The sequence below is a fragment of the Enoplosus armatus genome, chromosome 11, assembly GCF_043641665.1.
Source record: "Enoplosus armatus isolate fEnoArm2 chromosome 11, fEnoArm2.hap1, whole genome shotgun sequence".
Taxonomy (NCBI): Eukaryota; Metazoa; Chordata; class Actinopteri; order Centrarchiformes; family Enoplosidae; genus Enoplosus; species Enoplosus armatus.
The window spans coordinates 3,839,771-3,862,231 of NC_092190.1; the positions used below are offsets into that span (position 1 = coordinate 3,839,771).

The window sequence follows — 22,461 nt, forward strand, 5'->3', positions numbered from 1 at the left end:
ATGGTGGCGCTTTGGGGCTCAGTGTCTTTGACAGGGGGGTGCTGGGGATCAGACTGCCAACCCTGTGACCAGCACGGCCCCCTCTCTGAAAGCCCCCAGAGTTCCTCCTCTGGGGAGCAGGAACGCGCATGTTGTCCTGAAGGTTTGGCTCTTGTATTGTTGAACAGTTATCCTTGAGATGTACGCGCAACAACGCCTGCGTCGGTTCCCCTCCAGGTGTTCCGGTTTCCTGCAGGTTTTGGTGAATCTTTGACTGTGAAAATGCCAGCAGGTGTGACTGGCTGTCTGTCAAGGGTCACTGGCCCCAGTAAGTGCCGCAGCACAGGATAATGATGACGGATTGATGGTGCGTCTGTCGTCTGCCCTCTTTCCAGGTCTCAGTGGCACAGGGAAGGTTTTTTTTCTGGTCCTGGTCCAACCAGCACTTGGTGGCACCTGGAAGATGCTTGACGTACCATATTGTTATTGTACTGCTGCTCCTCCTGTCTATACGTCTCCTGTTGCTCCTCCATTACCTCCATTTACCATTCCAACCTTTTCCTTAAGCGGATCAAGGGTCTAAGGATAGAGGGTGTCGTAGAGTGTGAGGCCCTTTGTGGTGCTGGAGGGCGGGTCTCTGCTCACTGCAGCCGCTGCTCTGCAGAGTGGACAGAGTCAAATTATTCACTGCATAGGGCAAATTCAAAAACATGCCTTGACAGACAAATGTAGAATGTAAATATATGGATAGAAAAGAAATAGGGAAATCAGTGAAACAGACAGAATAAAAGATATCATGCCATCACATGTGGAGACTCAAATGCAGCTGTGTGAATACAGGCCTTATGGCGATAGATGGGGACGAGCTGACTGTGAAGGGTAGACACAAATCTGAAAATGTCGAGCCAGCGTCTCGATGTATCGGTTACAGAAAGACATCAGAGTTGCTCGCATCATTTTCACAATGGCGTCTGGATACAACGGCCGACACTGTTGTGCGTTTTCCTTTTTAACGGATGGGCAGGAAAAGCTTCCACTCCACTTTTAAACCTACAAACTGGACCTTAATGGAGCACACACACACACACACATTTCAGTGTGTCTCAGCTGTATTACCACCAGCCAGACACTGTCCAAGTCATTGCATCAGCAAGGTTATAATTTGGTGGTAGCTTTTCGGTTCTGCTTTTTGTGACACGAGTGGATGAATCCCTTCCAGAGCCTGGTGGTGAAACATCAACTGCATGTTGTTGTTTGGCTGAAGCATGCAAGAGTGAATGTGAAAAAGTCTTCCGTTCATTTCTTGAGTTCGGTTTATTCATCACAACAACTACTGAACAAACTATGCTGCCCTTTCATTATTCCGCTTTGGCTAAGTTCACGTATGAGGTGTGGTAAGTGGCGTTTTTGTGCCCCCTCTCCTCCTGTTTCAGCTTCAGTCTTCAGTGGCAGAAGAGGAGGATGCTGGCCTTCGTCCAGAGGTAACCGTGTTTAACACGTCGCTCTCGCCCCCTTTCACCCGTCTCTCCTGGTTTTCCTGCCAGCGTGAGCCTCTCCTCCTCCCACTGAACACATCACCTTATCAGCATGGAGGCCATGTGCCAGCTGCTCCACTGTCTTTATCCTCTCACTGTGTGCTACTGCCATCTAGTGGACGATGTTGCACACAGCAGCTAAGTCGTTGTATAATGTTATTGTCACATGATTTTTTTTTTGGTTACACCTGACAGCCCCATGAAAGCCCTGTTCAAGTCAGTTTTCCAAATGATAGACTTCTTGCATGTTTGCTGACTTGCTCAGTGACATTGAGGACAGGCTTTAGTCCCCCGGGACAGACAATCAAAGATCAGGCTCTTTTTTATGCATTCCCCTCCTTTTCTTTTTGGTCCTAAATCGTCTTACCATTAGCTTCCCCTCCATTTCCTGTATTTATCTTGACCTGACATTGAATATTTTTTTGTCTTTGACTCTCAAAGGTGTTTCACAGACACGGATTCAGAGGGAGGGTGTAAGAAGCGTGGTAACATGCAGATACAGTCCAGAGGAGGTGATTCTCCCTCACTCGGCAAGAAGAAGGTCATGTGAAATTTGAATCCCAATATCTTGACCGTCTGTTATTGTTGCTGCCCTCTGGTCCCTCTCGTCTCCAGTCCTTGGGGTTCGTGCGTATTGTAAGCCAAAAGAAAACACAAAGCAACCTCTCCTGAAGCCTTTACTGAATGGGTGCCACAAAGTGTAGAAAGTGCTTTATTCAGGCATCCTCTCACTGCGAAACGTTACCCTGCCAGTGGCTTCAAGTCGTGTGCTTCATTCGGATTGAGGAAAATGCTATGATCAAATATGTTATGTGACTTTAAGACCCCTTAAACAAAAAGAAAATGTGAGCACAAATGCTCTATTGGAAGAAATGATAGAGAATGTGCCAAGTATTCAGATCCTTTACTGAAGTAATAGTAATTCCACACTGTGAAAATACTCTGCTACAAGTAGAATTCCTGAATTCAAAACCTTACTAAGTAAAAGTATGTAAGTACTATCAGCTAAATTGACTTAAAGTATCAAAAGTAAAAGTACTCATTGCAGAAAAATGTTGCCAGTATCATATCTGATGTTTCCGGATGAACATTCCTGCTGCTCTGATGTGCATGTTGCATTTTACTGCTGTAGATGTTTGAGGTTGAGCTCATTTGAACAACTCTACATGCTGTTGGTGTGGCAGCTTAATCGACAGCAGTGCATCATGTTCTATAAGATCATCATGGATTTGTGGCGTCGCTGCTTCTTCAGCTTTGTGGCGATGAATTATCCCGCTGATCCAAGGTTTTAGTCGTAGGATAAAAGAACACATGAACGTCCGTCAGCTCATCAGAAACATTCACACTCAAAATCCACCACGTGCTGAGTTGAGTTGATTCTACAGACCTTCCCCTCCGAAAGGACAAAGAACGTTTTGAAAGCCAGTGTAGTACCCAAAGTGAACAACAGAGGGAGACTCGGAACACTGATTGAATCTATTGGAAGTTGCTTCATATTCGACTGTGTTTCCAGCACATTTTACAACAAGTAGCTGTAACTGGGCTATAGTACGTGTCTAATCATATAAAACAGTCTAATTATTAAAAACAAGCTATATTTGGACACTCAGGGAGGCCAACTGGAGTTATAATGATGATTCTTTTTGTGTTGCACACACACGCACAAAATGATTGATCTCAATGAATATGTGAAATACTGTATCAGACAGAAACTCTGTTAAAGTCTGTGTCGCGTGGAGATCCCAGAGGAAATAAAAAAAACCAAACACATTCACGTCAGAGGCAAAAAAAAAACAAACAAAAACAAAACTGTGAGTATGATCCATTTGAAGCCAGTGCACTCATTTGAAGCTGTGAGGTATTTAGGTATTAGAGACATTCCTGAAATAAAAGCTTTCAACCGGGATCACCTCCCCTCGGGTGGGTTTTCTTCCTGTCTGTCGCCAAATGCCGTAAAGCCACGGTGCACCCACACAGGCGTGTCACTTAGTCCCTCGCCTGAACCCCTCCGCAGGACTGTGCGGGTGTGCAGACTTGAGATTGGCCGACATCTTCAATCCTCACTCCGCTGTTAGTTTCTGTGTCGTGAGCTCATGTAATTCCCATCATAACTCCGCCCAACTTCAACTGCAGCAGAGCTCCGACTAAGTGAAAACACCTGTGAGGGGCTGTGCAGAGTTTTCATTGTGCCACGGCAATATCATCACAAAACATCTACAGTAAGTGACCAAGACATGGCTGGAGGAGGGACCACTAAATGTGCTTCAAGTAAAGTAAAAGTACTGCATTCTGTGGAACAACTGGCCCCTGTGAGTGGTATATGTATCCATTAGATTATACGATTGTTAACGCAGATGTTCAGTGCTGGTCGAAGTTTTCCCAGGTTGGGTACTGAAATAAAAAAAAGTTTAGATGCGATGTCACACTTTGGTGAAACTGCTAACAACTCGATCAACGTCTGAAACGTGACAAGGGGCCCCCGACTGCCTCTTGGCAGGGGGCCACTAACCAAAAAGGGTGGGAACCACTGATTTAATAGATAGTGAAGCGAGGCCTTTTATAAGCTCATCATTCAACTGCAAAGCAAAACGTCCGTCAAATAAAACGCCGTCCACAAGATGAGACGGTAGAACCTATCGACACTCACAGTTTAGAATTGAGGTAAACTGTGTAATGATATGATGTTGTTTCTACATGCAGGAGGTTTTCCTGTATTTAGTGTCCATGAAAACCACAGTGTGGCCATGACAGACTCGGGGGGGGGGGGGGGGGGGCAGATGCAGTGGGGTGATGATTCACTTGTCTCTCTCTCTACTTCAGAGAGTCTAATTGGCGAGTTATTATGTAGATGATGTCTGCAGCCAGCGTGGCCGCCTCGGCCTGCCAGAGCTCACGTCTCCACACCCAACATTGCAGCTACAACAATGTCCTTTAGGCACACTTAGTCCAATTGTTCTTTCTTTTGCCTTGTTAGACTAAAACAAGGCGAGATGTGAGCTTTAGTGCCCCCCCCCCCCACCCCCCCCGCCCCCCAAACACTCAACCTCACCCTGGAAATATGCTGCTACGCCCTCAGGAGACACTTTCACTGCCTCTTTCTGACATCCGTCTCACAATCTTCGCATTCATTTCCTATATTATTGTCTTTATCTTGAAAATGAATGACGCAAGATCAAAATCCAGGGGAGCTAATAATAGTGCATATAATGCACATCCCTGTCTGCCATGATCAAAGGGTGATATTACCCTTACCCTTACTGAATACAAAGAAAACAAAATGTCACCGAGGATTACAGCAGCCGCATGCTGGGGAGATTTTTATTTAACTGAGGGGTTTGAGGTAAATCAGGGATTTACTCTCAACTACTTCTGACAAATGACTTGTGCTTTGGTTTAGACTCTAACCTTCCACATGTGTGTCAGCTGTTTCTTAGTCACCAGGTTCAATATGAAAATCCATCATCTGCTCAATTTGTAGGGGGGGGGGCTTAAATCAAATCCAGTACTTCACAATACAGTATTTGTTTGAATGTGTCACCTCTTAGAACAACAAGCTTCAATCAAATGTGGCGTTCCCCACTTGGTGGATGTAATACACTAATGAGGACCGCACGGCTACGTTCCTGTGGGAGTGTTTGAGGGATGTTGGTGAGACTTCATAGTGTTTTGATATGAATGAAAGGAAGAAGAGGCCGACGTGTCTCAAACACGCCACCTCTGAACTGCATTCACGCCTCAGCTTTCATTTTTAATTGTGATTTCGCATAACGGTTCCCATGCTGCTCGTCTTTTTGCTGCGCCACCGATGACACGAAGAGCAAGGCACAAGGGGGTCACTGGAGTGCAAGAAGCCTGTAACAGTGTAAAGACCATATTGTGACCGCCCGTCCTCTCTCGCCTACTCATGTTGCCACTGCTCCCCTCTGGCAGCCGGCTGATCGCAAAGAATTAACGTGAAGTCTGAATGCAGTTTCTGCAACGTCAGGCCGACTCCATCAACGACAGCTCCAAGGACGCACGAGTCCCTGTTTGCTTGAGAGGAAAGTAAGAGGCTCTCCAAGGAGCGGGGGTGATCACAAAACTGATGGACACAAAACAAGGCTTTCATTCCAAAAGATAACTCCTGAATTTTCAGTGGGGATGAACTCCTGAAGTGATTCCTGGACTGATTTCTGTTCAAAACAATACTTATACTGCAACTTAGATTTGAAGGTCTGATGTACTACTACTACTACAGTGCTGACACCACACTGTGAAAACACTCTACTACGAAGTAAAAGTTCTGCTTTGAAAATGTTACTTCAGTAAAAGTATGTAGGTATAATCAGGAAAATGTATTTAAAGTCTTAAAAGTAAAAGTACTCGGTGTAGACAAATGTCCCCAGTCCAACTCACATTTGAGAAGCTGGAACCATTTAATGTTTTGTGCCATTTGTGCACGGAAAATGACTGAGCGATTATATTATCGATTGCAAATCACAAAACACATGAAAATGTACAGCTGAAGTAAATGAATCGCTCAAAGTAACCAAAGCAGTCAAACACCTGTAGTGAAGTAAAAAAAAAAAAAAGTACAACATATCCCTGTGTGGCAGGAGAAGAAACTACTTAAAATAAAGTACAAGTATCCCAAATTTGTACTTAAGCGCAGCACTTAGTTAAGTAATGTACTAAGTTAAATTCCACCGCCGCCATCTGTCAAGCGTGCCTGTTTTTCCTCCTCGGTTGTGAGCCAGGGCAGTGGCCTTACAGGAATCACGTGCAGACTTCTCAGAGTTAATGTGGTAATGATTTATTGATTGCTAAAAATGCTACACATAGCACCTTCACATGTCAGGGGTCCACAGTAAAGGAGTCACCGACAGAGGTTTTGGAAATCCCTGCTGTTTCCTGTCCAAGTGAATACAAAACTCAAGAGGGAGAGTCGGAGTTGGACGCTCGCAAGATGATTTGTGTTTCTTTTTTTTTTCTCACCGTGATTGAAGGAATCCTTTATTTATATAAAGGAAGAAAAGAATACATTTGAAACAAGCAGTCAAAGGGTCAAATCTGCGACGTCTACACGCTGTCCTGTTAGCATGTTAAAGTTACTGTGGCTAAACAAACAGACAAAATGAAACTCTCTCCAACGCTGTAGCCTATTTAACAAGTCTCAGAAGTATGGCACCGTTTTCAGGCTGTCATAGAGTCCAGTGTTTTGTGACGAGAGTACTATTTACAAAAAAAGAACAAACAAACAAACAAACAAACAAAAAAAAGAATCAACAAAAGAGTTTGATAAGCGTGTGTTTTAAAAAATAGTGCTTGAAACGAGTGACTTGACGTAAATCTATGTACATACCTGTATTTGTCAAAGCTTGTTTGCCTTTATACGCACATCTTTTTTTTTTCTTCTTCTTCTTCACATTGTTAATAAGTCACATCAATCATATTAAATATAGCAAACATTTCTGCTGTAGTAAAAAGAAAGGGAAAGAAAGCGAGTCAGCTCGAATGACATGGAACCACGCGTGTATCACATTTCAACATAAAAACAAATAACAATAATATTAATACCAATAGTAATGACATTATTTGAGCAATTGAACGGAAATCTCTTTTCAGCATCTCTTCTTGATGAAATAATTCTTCTCTGCGTCACTTCCCACTCATTTTGCTATGTACAAGAAACATTCAGAACTGTATCTTTTCAACACTCACATTTGGTTTTTTTCAGTGTTTGCCATTCTGTAACTGCTACAAGATGCTGTGTAGACCTGAAATGAACGGACCTGATGTATCACCAAGTTTTCCACCATTCAAAAGGGAAAGTATCACTTTTTTTTGGGGGGGGGGGGGGGGGGGGGGGGGGGGGGGTTTGTTTGTTTTCTAATGTTTGATATCATTTCATCTCTTGTGCATCCAGCATGTGTTTATATCACTTCTTCCACCTCTGGGCAGAGGCAGCAAACAAGATGTCAGACCTTTTCCTTTAACAACACAAGTTACTGTAACAGAGCTGGGTCTGAATTCACCGTAGAATCGTTTTTCACTGATGCAACCACTGCTTTTTTTTTTTTCTTTTTGATACAAGAGAATGTCTTACACGTCAACTTCAAAACAATCAAGAGTGCTTCGATACTTGCTGTAGGACATGAATAAATACAGAAAATGAAAGAAAACGGACTTCTTCTAATCGAGTCGGTTCAACTTTTATGACCAAAACAAAAGAAAGGAAACTCCATCCAGAGGTCCAAGATTATCAACACTGTCAACAACAACAAAAACAATAATTCAAGTGGTGAAAGATAAAAAAAAACAAAAATGATGACACTAGCAGTTGTACAGAAGTGTTTGTGCTTGTGAGGACATTAACCCGTCACCTGAAATGTACCTCAAAATAAGAATAAAAATGCCAACTGGTCAACGATAAACAGGGTCTGTTGTTTTAATAACCTCAGTGTCCCTGACTACAGATCTGCATTACGTGGGTGCTTGAAATAAAGTGCAGGATATATCTAGCCATAATTTCCATATTCTATACTTTTTTCCAAACATATAATGGTTAATCTCACTGTTGACAAGCAGTAACTGTTCAACAAAGAAATCACCGAACACTGAAAGATTACATTCTTGTAGCATGAGGGAAAACCATGAGATGCTGATGTCCTGTCGACTGCCAGTATCAAAAAGCTGTAATCCCGCTGGAGTTGCACTGACGGGGTTACACTGTGTGTGTGTGTGTGTGTGTGTGTGTGTGTTTTACGGTGCGTTCAGATACAAAGCGAATCAAATGACCCTAACCCTAAAACCAAATCAGGAAAAAGAGACAATAGAATAAAGTCACATGATGAAGAACTGCATTTGATGCTTGGGCAGATACTAATATTCCAGACCCCCCTCCTCTCCTTTCTGCTCCTGTGTCTGTACATTCATGAAGTGGAGACATACAACAACCTCTCTCTCAGTTCGTCTGCATCTGTTTGTGCCTGCTTGTGCATTGATTCATCTGCTGGTTATTGTCTTGATTTAGCGTTTGCTCTGCAAAATGTCGCAGAGCCAGACATGACGTCTTCAGATGATCGCCTCCAAAACTCAAAGGTGTTCCATTTACTTCCATACATAAGACAAAGAAATATCCTGACATTTGAGAAGCCGGTCTGCTTGCAAAGTGACCAGAATGATAAATCAATTTTCTGTTGACCGACTAATCCCTTAATCTACTACAAGTGATATTTATTGGCTTATATTCAGCTTCCACTGGTAAACTGGTATCAATCATTGACCCACCTATAACACCCAATATTAATCCAGTATATCTAAATGTTTTAAGACATCTCTTCCTTGGGTTATCTTGTCCTTTCACTGCGTGCAAAATATATAAAAAAAAATCACATTACATTACCTATATTAAATTCGGTTTTTTTTAGATTTAAATATTGAATAATTGGTATTGAAACCCCCCCCCCCCCTAAAAAAAAACTATCCATAATATTTGTTGCCACTAAAATCTAAATTGTGCTTCGTGTTGTATCTGAACGCAGATTTGTAAAATTCAGCTTTAAAAACTCATATTTGCCTCTCTCTATTACTTAAAATAAACTCAACTGAGCACTCTTGACTGCATTATTGTAAACAAAGGACTCATATGATAATATGACTTGAAATACAACCCCCCACCCCCCCCCCCCCAACAAAAAATATTACAAATCCAAAACGAAAGAAAGAAAAACATATGGGCCTACGTTTATTCAGCTTTTGTTTGTTATGTAATCTAGATGTATAAGGCTGGTCCAGTCATTGTGTGTTTCTGGCCGTTAACAGAGTCCTGCTGCATGACTGTTCCTGGTCAGCTGGTCAGAGGTAGAAGCCGGTGGCTGGCGGGTCGGGGAGGCTGGACAAAGTCTCAGGGCCGGGCATCTGCACAGTAGGGGGCGCTGCTCCATTCCTATTGGGCAGAGCACAGCCTCCTGGGTAAGTACTGTTCAGTATGCAGCCATTCTCCATCTGAACAAGGCAAGAGGACATCATGAATACACACACACACACACAGCTGGATCTAATACTACGAAAGACAGTAATATATGGAGCAAGTAGAGCCCCACAAAGACTCCATGTTTTATGGCTTCATCATCCTTTTATATAAACAGTATTCCCCCAGAATTCAGTAGCAAATGATTGACTGGATGAGTCAATTAAATCTCTGATTATCTGACCATTACGTTACGGAAGTCGTGTCTGTTAAACTATTAAAGTACAATTAAAATCATAAAGTAACATAAAGTGGTCATTATTCTGATTCACGGATACTAATGAACTAATCATTATCTAAGGATTCATTAATATAGTATCTCCCAGTCTGTTCTCTAGGAACTCATCATTATCTACAATATAGTTCATCAATTCTCAGGTGGTCCTCTCTCGCCCTCAGTAGCAGCCCACATGTTTTTGTACCCTGGTATTTATTGGACACATTTTTACCCGTCTTGGTCTCTTGCAACATTGTTTTGGTGGTTGAGAAACTCACCACGACATTAACTAAACCTGATACATCTCTTCACATCCTGTCTGCAAACACTTCCAGTCTCTGCGGCAAATAAGAACAGCGTCCATGTTTTGTAGGTCACAGAGACAGAGAGGAAACAAATTGCACATCACGTCTTTTCACTTTTCAAATCTTTGAGCCATGACCCTAAACGATCAAAACACGCAAACAAGACACAGACGGAGAGAAAAAAAGAAGACAGCTCGGCGCCTCTTCTTAGGTTTCTGCCTTGGATTGGCAACTATTTTTTATTCTGGCATATAGACGTGTTACTGCCGCTACCAGAGGTACAGATTTTATGAGATAATAAGATGCAAATGTGCATGCCCAAGCAATCTATTGGGTATTTATTTATCTATTGGGTTATTTATTTGGGTACACAAGCACTAAACATTTTGACCCCATGATTCCTACGGGGTTAGTCACAACATGATACTCACACTATTCTTCGAGCATTATAACATAAAGATGACACCTCATATATTGAAAGATAAAGGTAGCATCCATCACCAAATCAGTGTCCTTTAAAAAATGTCATGACACTTTTTAGAAATTAAGATGCACAAAAATACATACATATACTGTACAAATACTGTCACTCAAGTGAAAGACCATACACCGGCAAAATGCTGAACTGACCAAAGGTAGATAGGGTATGTGCTATTATGTGTTCATATTTGTGTATTTGTAATGCATCACAGGAGAGAGTATTACAATATACTCTGCGTGCTGGTCAGGCATCGCTCAAACTCGTTGGGTCCTTCAGTGGGAAACTTGAATTTTCTCTAAATGTCGTGGCTGTCTGCCCGTTAGAGTTTAAGATATCATGTATGAAATGTTGACAGATTACCCTGTGGGTGGCACAGTTGGAAATTTTAGGCTAAGCATTGAAAGGAAAGGTCAGAGTGTGACCAAAATCATTATGACTTATCCTCAGTATGTCATGAACAGCCACACCAAATTTCATAAGAATTTGTCATTAGTTTTTGAGCTATTTAGTCATAAACTGAAATGTTGGACAAATGGAGAAGTTGAGCTGTTGGTGGAGTTACATGACAATTCTGCAGATCACCAAAGTAACTGAGATTCATCCTTTGGGAATCATGAATGTATGTCCCAATCTTTTCATAACCCTTTTCTCAATGAATCATTTGATCTCTAAAACGTCAGAAAATTGTAAAGAAAAATGCCCATCACAATATCCTAGAGCACACTATGACGTCGTTAAATGTCTTGTTTTGTCCAACCAACAGTCCAAAACCCAAAATATTAATTTAAAGCAACAACTTCTCACATTTGAGTACCTGGAATCAGCAAATGTTTGGCATTTTTATTTGAAAAATTATTGAAACAATGAATTATTATCAAAATAATGGCCAATTAATTTAGTTTCGATCTATTAATTGACCAATCGTTGCAGCTCTGGACGAAAGTATTGGACAGACACCATAGCACCACTAGTAGTGTGGCTACCACCAAAAACATGATGATATAATGCATGATGATGCAGCAAAGCTTTCTGAAAAGTTTTGAGAACAATTTCCCCAACAGGTTATTTTGCAGCTGGATACTATGAAGATCACTTCTTAGCTAAGAGCTAAAAGCTCCAGAAAGCTAGAAAGTGTTATCTTTTGAGCCACTTACACATACTGTCCCCAAAATTCAAGAATGAACTTCCAAGCTCAAACTGCTTTAGCTAGTTATGCTTTTAATACCACAACAACATGTCAGTGTTTCAGCAACCTCACCTTATTGGGACTGGGGTCATGAGGGATCTCAGAGGTCACCATGCCATAGTGGTCCAACTGCCGGCAAGGCTTGCTCACTCCTAGGATCTGCTCCAGGGAGGCGTTGGGGGGAGGGCACTGCGACAGGCTGGAGATGACCTGGACCAAAGGAACTGGGATCTGCTCCTGCTGCCGTTTATGGTTCATCCCTTGAAAGGATGAAACTGTGGACTCGGCCCCGTGCTGTTGTCCACTCCTCCCAAACAAACCATTTCCACTAATAGTGTAATCCGCATTGTCAATATCAGGCATGCTATAATCCATGCAAGAATCTATTGAGGTGTTTGTCAGAGGTTTTTGGCTGTTATCAAGGCAGGGGTTGCTGCCCAGACTCTCGCTGAATCCATAGTCCTGCCACTGGGATTTCCCCGCTGAATGCTCTGAGCTAGAGATGCCACACAGTCCGTTGAGGTTGGCTGCCTTCTGTTTGGCATGGCACTGCTGTGAGAGATGGTTCTGCATCCTGGGTTGCTGCTGCTGCTGAAGGTAGCGTTGATGCGTTTGCTGCTGATGAAGCTCTCCATCCAGTTCTGAGGCTTTTCCATTGAAAATAGTCTGTTGTGGATTATAGTGTCCCAGTTGTATCCCTGCAGTGACCAGAATGTCTTGGGCTGTCCATTGTCCATTCTGGATTGATTGATTTTGCCCCAGCAGCTCTCCGTTAGCTATCATGTTAGCTGAATGGTCACTCGGCTGGCCCCAGTCATGCGCCGCTTTACCTGATCGCATGTTGAGATGCTGTTGCATCTGTTGGGACAGCTGGACAATGGGAGCCTGACCCACCAGGGAACTCTTACGGTGCAGAAACTGCATTTGCACATTAGTGTCAGAGGTGGGATTACTTGCAGGTAGTGACACTGTTGTGGATGTCGCTGAGGCAGTACTGGGAGGCACCTGTCCTGCATGCTCTGTGGAATCAGTCTTACCCTCTATGGAGTCATAGATATATGAAAGAATCTCATCGTTTGTAAGCAGGTCGTCCAATGTGGGCACGCGTTCAGGGTCCATCTCAACTCTGATCATCCGCTCATCCAGCAGCAGCAGCTCCAGGTCCTCTGCACTCAGTCCCAGCCCCTCTAGAGCCCCAAACAGTTCGCCGTTTGAACAACCCCCCTCTTCCGAATCCACAACCCCTTGGCCCTCCAGGGAGAGGGAGTCCAGAGTAGCCAGAAGTGGGTCAAAGCTGTTGCCTAGCTCTGTGATGCCTGGAACCAGCACACCATTGCTCGGCCCTTCCCAGCTCCTGTGCAAGCTGGAGGGTTCAGAGTCAGAGAAACCCATTTGGTCTCCAAAGAAGCTGCTATGGAATGACATTTTGGGCTCCAGGGCAGGCTGGCAAACGTATACCGACTCATCTTGACTCATGAGTGCCCCTAGAAGGGAGCCAGGGTCCACACCATCCCTTATCAGCCTGTCAGTCCGACTCTTCTTTGACTTAGTGCCATTTTTCTCATGGCCTCCATCTCTAAAGCCAGCTATGGGATGGTTGGACTGGTAGAGCAGGGCCTCACCTGTAGCATAGGTAAAGGGTAGATGCATAGAACGCTTACGCAAGTGTTCTCCTCCCTCTTCATCCCTATAAAGACAGAGGACATGATTATCGTTTGGAGACCTCGCCACGGCAATTCATTTACAAAGCATCAAAGCTGCTAGCTTGGTTGCCAGCAGAATTGCTGGTTTGGTTCTTACCCACATTTCCATGATTGAAGGTGTCTTATAAGTGTCATACATGTTTGTGTGTCACATCATCAACTGAAAACTATACCTGCTTCCCTCTTTGAATAAACTCTTAAACTCCCTGCATAAATCAGATTAAAACACACAGGAAATTATTATTTGTCCCTGTATAAACTTTGATTTTAATATACACGTGCAGTGTATTATATCAAGGTTCTGTTGCAGTAAGCCTGTTTTGTTTCTCTTTGAATACAACTGGTACATTTTGTTGGTTTACATCACAACATAAACGAATAGCGACATACAAAAGAGGCCTCTGGGTGGCGATGATGTAGTCTGGTTTGCCGTTCTTGTACACCAGCCTGGCATTGGCCTGGACCCATTTCCAGCGATTCTCCTTGGTGAGGAGCCTGAACACAGTCAGACCACTCTCTCCGGTCTTCATCACTACAAATGTGGAACACAAACACAGTTATAATGAGTGAACTGTTTTACAAAATGAGTTTAAATCTACTGAAAGCACTTCTTTAGCAATGAGTCTAAAGCTGTATTGGTGGCTTTACTTATATTAAATGGAAATTATATCGAAAGAGATCCTGTAAATCCTGAATAAATGGAAGTTGTGGCTTGCTGGTGGCAAGTTAGCGATCTTCCCTAACCATGAATATCAAGAGAAACCTTCATTGACATCTGGCAAAGTTAGTTGTTGAGAAACATAGGATTGAAAGTGCACCAAAGTTGGAATGACGACCCAACTGACTGACATCCTGTAGCAAGTTATTAGTTATTACAAATATGCTCTATGTAGTCATGTGTTTTCACTGCTTCATATCACAAATGACTGAGGGTGAAAAGGTGGAGTTCTACATGGATCATAAGCTTCGGTGTATGAGTTGTACTTGTTTTTACATCTAGATAAAACTACACTGACCCTTGCACTACAGTATTGAGAGAGTGGTTGGTACCATATCTGACCTCTGACGTGTTTGTGTGTTGGTGCTGCTGTATGGATCATCTCTGATGCTTTGCTCATGCAGTGGATTTGTGTGCCCTATCCTCTCCTCTGGCAGCTCTACAGCTTTGCTCAATCTGCTCCGTAATCCAGAGGGATTACTTACGAAAGCTGCCTGAACTCTCTGACCAGGTTGGACCAGACCTCCTCAACTTTTATGACAGGACTAAATCTAAAATCGCAACATGTTTCTGTCAGATAAACCTCAAAGATGGATGGACTCTTACTGTATATTCATCCATTATCATTATCATATCATTATCATGATAAAACGGTTGTAGACTACATAACATGCATGTCTTTTGGACCACTTTAAAACTGTGTTCGCACGCAGTAAAGAGGAATATGTTTTTGCCCATCAAGTCTTAAAACAGAATGGTGTAAAATCTTCTGAACTGCTACCTTTGAGACAGCTGTGAGCACAGCTCATTAAAAAGTATTTAATGAGTTTATGTAGACCAGTAACCCAGGAAGTGGCAGCATAATCAAAAGGTCTTTGATCAGAGCAAGTGTACTAAGAGGAGAGTACTAAGAGTCAAGTCTGTCTTTAGATTTATGTTGGTGAGTCCATCCGAGTCCAACGCTTTTAATGCCATACTCTTACAACATATATTATTATGTTCAGTTTACATCAATTACATCATTTTTGGCGTAAATAATGATGTGATGAAAGATTTACAAACTTCACAAAAGTATATCTTTCCTAACTAATATGCAGTAAGCACTAGAATAACATGATAACAGAACTTAACTCTTTTTCTTATTCATTTTTTTTGTATTTTCTGCTGTTATTAGATAGCGCTAGTAGAGACAAGACAGGAAATGAGGGAGAGAGAGATTTTACAACAAAAAAAACCCCCAGCCAAACTGAGACCAGGACGTTGCAGTTCATGGTCTGTGTGTTAACCCCTAAGCCATGTGGGCTTGCCAATAGAACTTACTTCTGACATGGTTCTCTGCGCAGTACAACATATCTGCTGCATGGATGAACTGATAGCCAGATCCTCGTACCCGCAGTTCAGCCTCTGTGTACCCCAGCACTATCTTCCCCCTGTGCAAAAAAGACCATAATTCATTTTCAAAACATTGTTCATGGTACATGGTATATCTCACATATATATCTGAATGACCTTCAAAGTATTGAAGCAAAATAAACACACAGGTTGCCTTTATCCTCACAAAAATCCATTACATGTCATAAGGTAAAATGTCTCGTGATGCAAAGACATTTTGTACGTGTGCTTTCGTATATGTTGCATGTCAGTGTCATTACTTTGCATCACAGGCCATGGGTGTGAAGTCCAGCTTGTGTTTGGTTCTGAAGATCATGTTCTTGGTCCTGATCTCCAGGATGGATGGCGGCTGCAGAGGGGTCGCAATGGCGAAAAGGGCGAGCTGGGGCGGGGCCTTTCCTCCGTTTTCTTGCCGCTGGTTCTGTCCATGCAGAAACTTAAGTCGGCCCTGGATGTTCAAAGCCTGTAAAGACAGGAAAATAGGATGGAGGGAAAGGAAAGGCTTGAAACAGTTGTCTTTCAAAGTCCTTCAAATGTATCAATATTACCATTGCCAGGCATTGCTCTGACTGACATGTTTCTATTGCTATCACAATAAACGTGATAGGGTTGTATTTTAGGAAAATACACCTCCCACCTAGCCCCACTACTGCACTGTGTTTCTATGAAGCACATGGCCTCAACCTCGAGTAGTTTTTCGAACCTTTTTGTTTTCTTAAAAACTGTTTAGTGATGGTAGCAGTATCTCTATAATCTACAGAAGGCACAATAGTGAAGGCAAACTTTTTAGAAAAAACCTTGTTGTGGGTGGGAGTTATTGGGCAGGAGTGGGGTGGTCCATCTGTGGGAGCGGACTGTATGTCTATGAAGCCCATTACATTAAAAAGCTTCCCACACTGACCTCTATTTGCAGAAAACAGGTACAAGTCCAAAGTCCAAACTGTGAAGTCTTTTGTCTCCGGCTCTGGTAAAAAATATACGTTCAGTCTGCAGGTTTTCTCCCTTTTGGTGGAACATTTAACCTACCAGAAAGCCGGAGGAGTTGTCCAGGAGGCAGCGAAAGCGACACATAAAGGTCCTCTCCAGGAAGGACGAGTTCTCTGGGGGAAGCTGCTCAGGTTTGTAGGTGACCACAGCTGAGCTGCTGTCCGGTTCCATCTCTGTATTCACAAAAAATATGAGCTGATGTCAGTGACAATGACTATAAAGTCAGTTAAACTTCAGAATTCAACAATCCTCCACAGCTCCGTATCGCTCTGTATTTGATTGTTATTCAAAATGATACCCAGCTCACATTCTAGCATTTCAGCTAAAGATGGCATAACTTCCATTTCACTGTGACTTTAAAGATTAGTTTGTACATGTACTAAACACCTCTATAACAGAGGCTTTTCATCATTAACCAACACAATGAATTTGTATTTTGCGCAAACATCCATTAAAAACGACCATTCACAGTGATCTGCCACTTAAAACAAATCTGAGCCACGGGCGTAAAGTGGGGGGGCCTACTTCCTACCCCCTAATTCCGGCACCCTTGCTCGGACCACAGCCATCTTCGAACTTGGCCTTCATTTTGATCTCATCTCCACACCTGTTAAGTTTTGTGACTCCATCACGCTTTGACAAAACCTGTCCACAGACTGAGAGACATGTGAACACCTGGCAAAGTACTCTTCTGTGGCACTTCCTGCTACAGTAGGTGTCTCCAGGACCACATTTTGCCATGATGACACACACAGACTCACAGGGTGAAAACAATACCAGCCACACTCTGTCGCGGGTGGTAATGAGGCCTGAAGTTAACTGTCTTAACACATACACCAAGGCTTTGTTGTACTAAGAGGGGGGAACCTGAAAACTGTTTCTCAGTGCAGAAGTGGTTTAGTTGTCCCGGGACTGTGGGTCTTAGCCTAAACACATTGCTCAGAACAGAAAGCGCACAGACATAAGCATCTTACAACCCAAATACAGATCTGGGACCACTTCACCTCGTAAGCCACAGTGAAGATTACAGGGTCATGTGACCTGACCTGAGGATGGTCTTATAGCTTAATGCCTAAACTGTGTGTACTTAACCGTCTGATATTGAGGTCCAAATATATATGTTCACACAGGCTCAGACACTTTACACAGACACCTGTTCAAAGCACTGTTTAACAGTTTCCAGGTCATGCAGCAAGGGTGTTGAGTCCCACCAGGATCTCTCAGTCTTGTTGTGGTCTTAATAATAGATTCATGTAGGTGGAGAGAGTGATCACCTTGGGGGGAGTCCTGGGTAATGGCAGATGCAGCGGCAGGAGGATTCAAAGCCCAGTGCAGGTTTCTCCTGAGCTCCTGCTGGTCCTCCGTATGGACCAGCTCATACACACTCTGGTGCATGACGTCCGTCTGAGAAAAAGCAACAGGGGGAAGAATTATCTCATGCCAAATTAAACCAGTTACATGCAAGTAGAGACATACAGGATGTAGACAAACTGACACAGCTGAAAAAGAACTAGTATGGGGATTTCATTTATACTGTGACTTCATCATTGTGGGTCGTAATGTGCCTAATATTAATAATCCTGCTGGCTTTCAGCGCAATAACAATGACAAACAAAAGGGTTAATATTACGTTTCTTCAGAATGTACATGCAGAATACGACGTTGCAGCACGGGAAGAGTGTTGCTAACGTGAGCTGTAGTTTTGGTTGTCTTGGCAGGTCAAATGTTTCATAGTTGTCACTAGCGTGTTGCTACATGGCTGCTAAGGCATTGCTAGATTGGCATGACATGTGTTCGGTGTTGTTGCTAATAGTTGCTGTCGGGTTTCTGGGGAGTAGCTGTTCAGTGGGTGATACTGTCGCAAGGTGGCCGCCATAGTGTTCTGGATGGTTGCTAAGGTGTTGCTAAATGGTTGCTAAGGCATTACTAGGTGGTCATTAGAGTTTTTTGGATGTTCCTAGTGTGTTGCTTGGTGGTTTCTAGGGTTATTGTTAGGTTGCTTCGGAATAGTTTCGAGTCACCTGGGTGCGCTGCTCTTGTGTTTTCTGCAGTGCCGTCAGTGGTAGTAGTGGTAGCAACAGTAGCATTAGTAGCAGTATTCACATAGGCACATTGGTGTGTGTGTGTGTGTGGCTCCAGTAGTATGTACGAGAAAACGCTCACTGTAGTGTTTACTTCTACAAAACATGAGTGCACGGGTGGACTGAGCTGTCCAAAGAGCCTCAGTGGGCGCTGCTCAGGCAGAGATGTGTTGTTCACTGCAGCCCACTGCTGTGACTGCTTGTTTGCGCAAAAGGCCAAGCTATAAATAGGCCAGGTCTTTTTTGCTGTTGTTTGAGCCTCTGACTCTGCACCATGCAGGGACCAGACCAATGGATCAAACAAGACCCCCAAGCAGCTCCCAGCAGATGCTGCACGCAAGCCACCCATCCAGACCCACCTATCAATTACTGAAACAGAGCTTCTGGATGTTAACTACTCTAACTCTGCTCCTGAGCAGCAATAAACTGCTAACTAATTAATACGTTCAAATCTCAAATGTGTCACATGCAATTGATCTGTTTTCAATCACACGCTCTGGTCGACGCACTGTTTTCTTCCACCACAAGAGATGCTACAAGAACAATGACCCAGAATGTCTGATTCTGAAAGGGAGTCTCTTGAGCGACGCCCATGTGAGCATGTTGATGGACATGGGACAATAAAGGTAGCCAAGTTAGCACCAGGCCTATTCTTACACTGTTAGCTTCTGGACCTACTTAATGTACAGGTAACGGCCCCAACGTTTTGGTGGCCCTTCCAAAAAAGGAGAGCTAGCAGGGGAAGGACCCCTCCCTGCAAATTCAAACTGCTTTGGCAGCTTGTCAGCAGCTCACACTAGGCATTACCTAAAGGAACAATGATCAATGATCGGTAAACTCATGACTAAAGGGGACACTGTTAGCTGTGGAACACAGACAGTTTTATTTTAGAGTCTGGTTGTTGCTCCGATGGTTTCGCAGTACTCCAAATTTACTTTCCAAAAAGTAAGCCTCCTCGTAGGCTGTATCTGTTGACCACCTGACTCTCTTCATGCTCATCATAGCAGTCCCTCAAGAGTCTCCTGACTTTGGAGACACCTCAGCCCTTCTTTGGAGGTTTGAGCTCTGGAGACCCAGACCGCACTGGGGTTCTCCCATGTCTTCGCCACATTGGAATGATTCCCTTCCCTTTGCCCCTGCGCTGTTTCTATTTCTAATTCTGATTGTGTTATTTATGTGAGTGGTGAAACAACTATTGGAGGCAATTATAAGAGGCATTCACAAAGACTATAGGTATTGATTTGATACCTGGTGGAAGCCCAGGTAGTCCTGGATGGTGTGAGAGGAGAAGAAGATGGTCCCACCGGCAGTGATAACCAGGACAAAACCGTTGAGAGCCTGTGGGTCAAACAAAGGATGCACACAATTATGCAATACAATAAAACTGAACATTATAACCTTCATGAGGGAGGATTTATTGCAGTTTGTATTAGACTGCATTAGTTTTAGTTAGGTGTAGCTAATAAATTGGCAAATGAGTGTATGTCGCCTGCACAACTTGGATGACATGCGTTTGGCAAGCTGCTGGACCTTATTTCATGAGAAGGGATCATTGTTTGCCTTTGCGTTTCTCTGTTGCTTTCATTTGTCTCCTAGTAGGACATATTATCGAGGAAGGGAGGAGAGGGAGGGGGGCAGGCGAAGAAGAGGACAAAAGTGAACAGAATTGGAGCAGTTGTTTGCTGATATTGTCACAAAAGTCTGAATCCAGTACAGATAAGATGGCACAATCAAACACTTTCAGTCCAACACTAAAACACAAAGTGCATCATTGTTTCTAAAATCATTTTTGTGCCTAGATGCATGTGGATCTTAGTCAACAAAGATATATGATGCATGTGGGCATACATGCTATATATATATTATGTCAACCCTTTGCCTTTTCTAACCTTTTTATTGACATAAATGATTTAATATCTTCTATTTCTGTGTCCTCGGCCTGGCGTAATAATTCAGGCCGGGAATCTAACGTCAGCCCAGGCCACACATTAATAACAGACCATGTATATTGCACGTGTTTGTATTACACACAAAAAAAGGCGTCATAACACATCCACAGTATTTAAAAACAGCCTCAGTTTCAAGAGTTAGTCAGCTGCACCTCCACGATTAAGGGTGTTTGTTTCACACCTGGCATTTCCTCCCAGCTCTGACTGGACTTGTGCTGATCGTGAAGAAGCTCTGGTAGCTCTGAGTAACTGGATCACTTCCACACGAGTAGTGAGGAGTATACAGCTCTTGATTTCCCTGCTGTCCCACAGAGCATGATTAGGTGTTGGTCCCGTTTATTAGTGTTTGAGACACAGAATCAACTTGGGAAGGGCGGCTGTGATGTTATGACGTGCGGGCCGCGTCCCTCGTGAGCATATCTGTCATTTTACAGCATTTAGCTGCACTTTCCTGCAGGGGCTCCCCCTCAGCTCCACCTTATCTCTGTCTCTTGTTCTCTTTCTTGTTCTTTTTTTTCTCCACACACTGACTGAACTTTACGTTGATGTGTACTAACGTGCATCGCACAGTCAACTGACGGCCCAAGTGACTGTAGCTGCCCCGCGTTGTTCACCCACTTCATTTTGCATTTTTAACACTGTTCTCCTGACACTCCAGGACAAGAACCAAGAATTCTCCCGGTGCTCCCGATGGCCAGTCCAGGCCGCAGCTGCAGTCGGTGAACAGCGTGGATGTTCAGGTTTGTGATGTCTGAGTGGATGGCAGCACGACAGTAAAATAATTGCTTGGCTCACAGAGGGAAGTAGGAGGGAAGATCTAGGAGAGGAAAGGAGGAGACTAGAAAGGAGGAGACTAGAAAGGATAATGTGGAAGCATGTTAAGTGAAATGGAGCGCACTCATTGTTTCTCTTCAAAGGGGAACAGCTGGTCCAACATTTCCACCTCACTAAACGCACACGTGCCCTCCCCCGGTAAGAGAACATTTTTCGTAAACAAACAGACACGTATCAACAAACACACACAGACACACACACACACACACACACTGTCCTCACACAGCCACAAACATCCGTACAAGCAGTCATCTCTTTTCTAAATCAGCCCACAGGGCGCAGGGATGACTAATGCTGGAGACGCCATGTTATTCTTTTTGATAATACACCAGTGATTCACCACAATTATCTGCCACACTTCCTCCACAGTAAACACAAACACCCAAATGTCAAGGTTGACTTTTTCACGTGAACAGCCACCAAACAGATGCTTAATGAATTAAACTGTGATATGAAGCTTTCAGTTTGCTACATTCACTTACTTAACGTGAATTTACTCATTTTGTTCAAATGCAGGAAAATTGCTAAATGCTCTGCTGCTGCTGCTGCTGGAACCAAATGTGACGTCAAAGGCCGCGCAACCGTCAGAAATGAGGCCATATGTTTTAATACCAGATAGTGTACTCATGTGTACTCATTAACCTCCCAGCTCCGAATGATTTGATTCAGTCATGAGCAAAAGAAGGAGCGATGGCTCACACGTTTCGCATCAAAATAGAGGAAAAGAATAACTGAGGAGGCCGGTCTACATCATTAGAGCAGGTTGTCGCCAGTTATTGTCAAAAATGACCAATTCTGCGTGTGTTTATTTTCAACAATGGCTAAAAAAAAAAAAAGTGACAAGCACAATTAATACATTCTGCCACGTTTCCTCCATTTTTCTGAGTCTGAATTATTGATACGCTCACAGCTCCTCTATAATTCACCACCGTCTGATGTGACGAACGGCAAAGAAGCCGGCTCAGAAATAAACCTCACATTCCTCAGCCTGTGAAGCGCTCGCTGTCCTTCTCCCCTCTCGTCCCAGCGATTAGGAGGAGGAGGAGGAGGAGGAGGAGGAAGAGGAGGAGGCCCCCCTGTGGA

The 22,461-nt window shown here is 43.4% G+C and overlaps 1 protein-coding gene across 1 annotated transcript in view; it reads right to left on the reverse strand.

The window, feature by feature from the left end:
* Window positions 1–9,350: 9,350 nt before the first annotated feature.
* LOC139291960 (aryl hydrocarbon receptor-like) overlaps window positions 9,351–22,461 on the reverse strand; it is a 35,062-nt gene continuing 21,951 nt past the window's right edge. The window contains exons 4-11 of the mRNA XM_070914049.1: window positions 19,844–19,933; window positions 17,789–17,918; window positions 16,554–16,687; window positions 15,788–15,990; window positions 15,456–15,565; window positions 13,808–13,949; window positions 11,787–13,401; window positions 9,351–9,500 (exon numbers count right to left, since the gene is read on the reverse strand). Of these exons, the coding sequence (XP_070770150.1) occupies window positions 9,351–9,500; window positions 11,787–13,401; window positions 13,808–13,949; window positions 15,456–15,565; window positions 15,788–15,990; window positions 16,554–16,687; window positions 17,789–17,918; window positions 19,844–19,933 (2,574 nt within the window). The remainder of the gene's footprint in view (window positions 9,501–11,786; window positions 13,402–13,807; window positions 13,950–15,455; window positions 15,566–15,787; window positions 15,991–16,553; window positions 16,688–17,788; window positions 17,919–19,843; window positions 19,934–22,461) is intronic.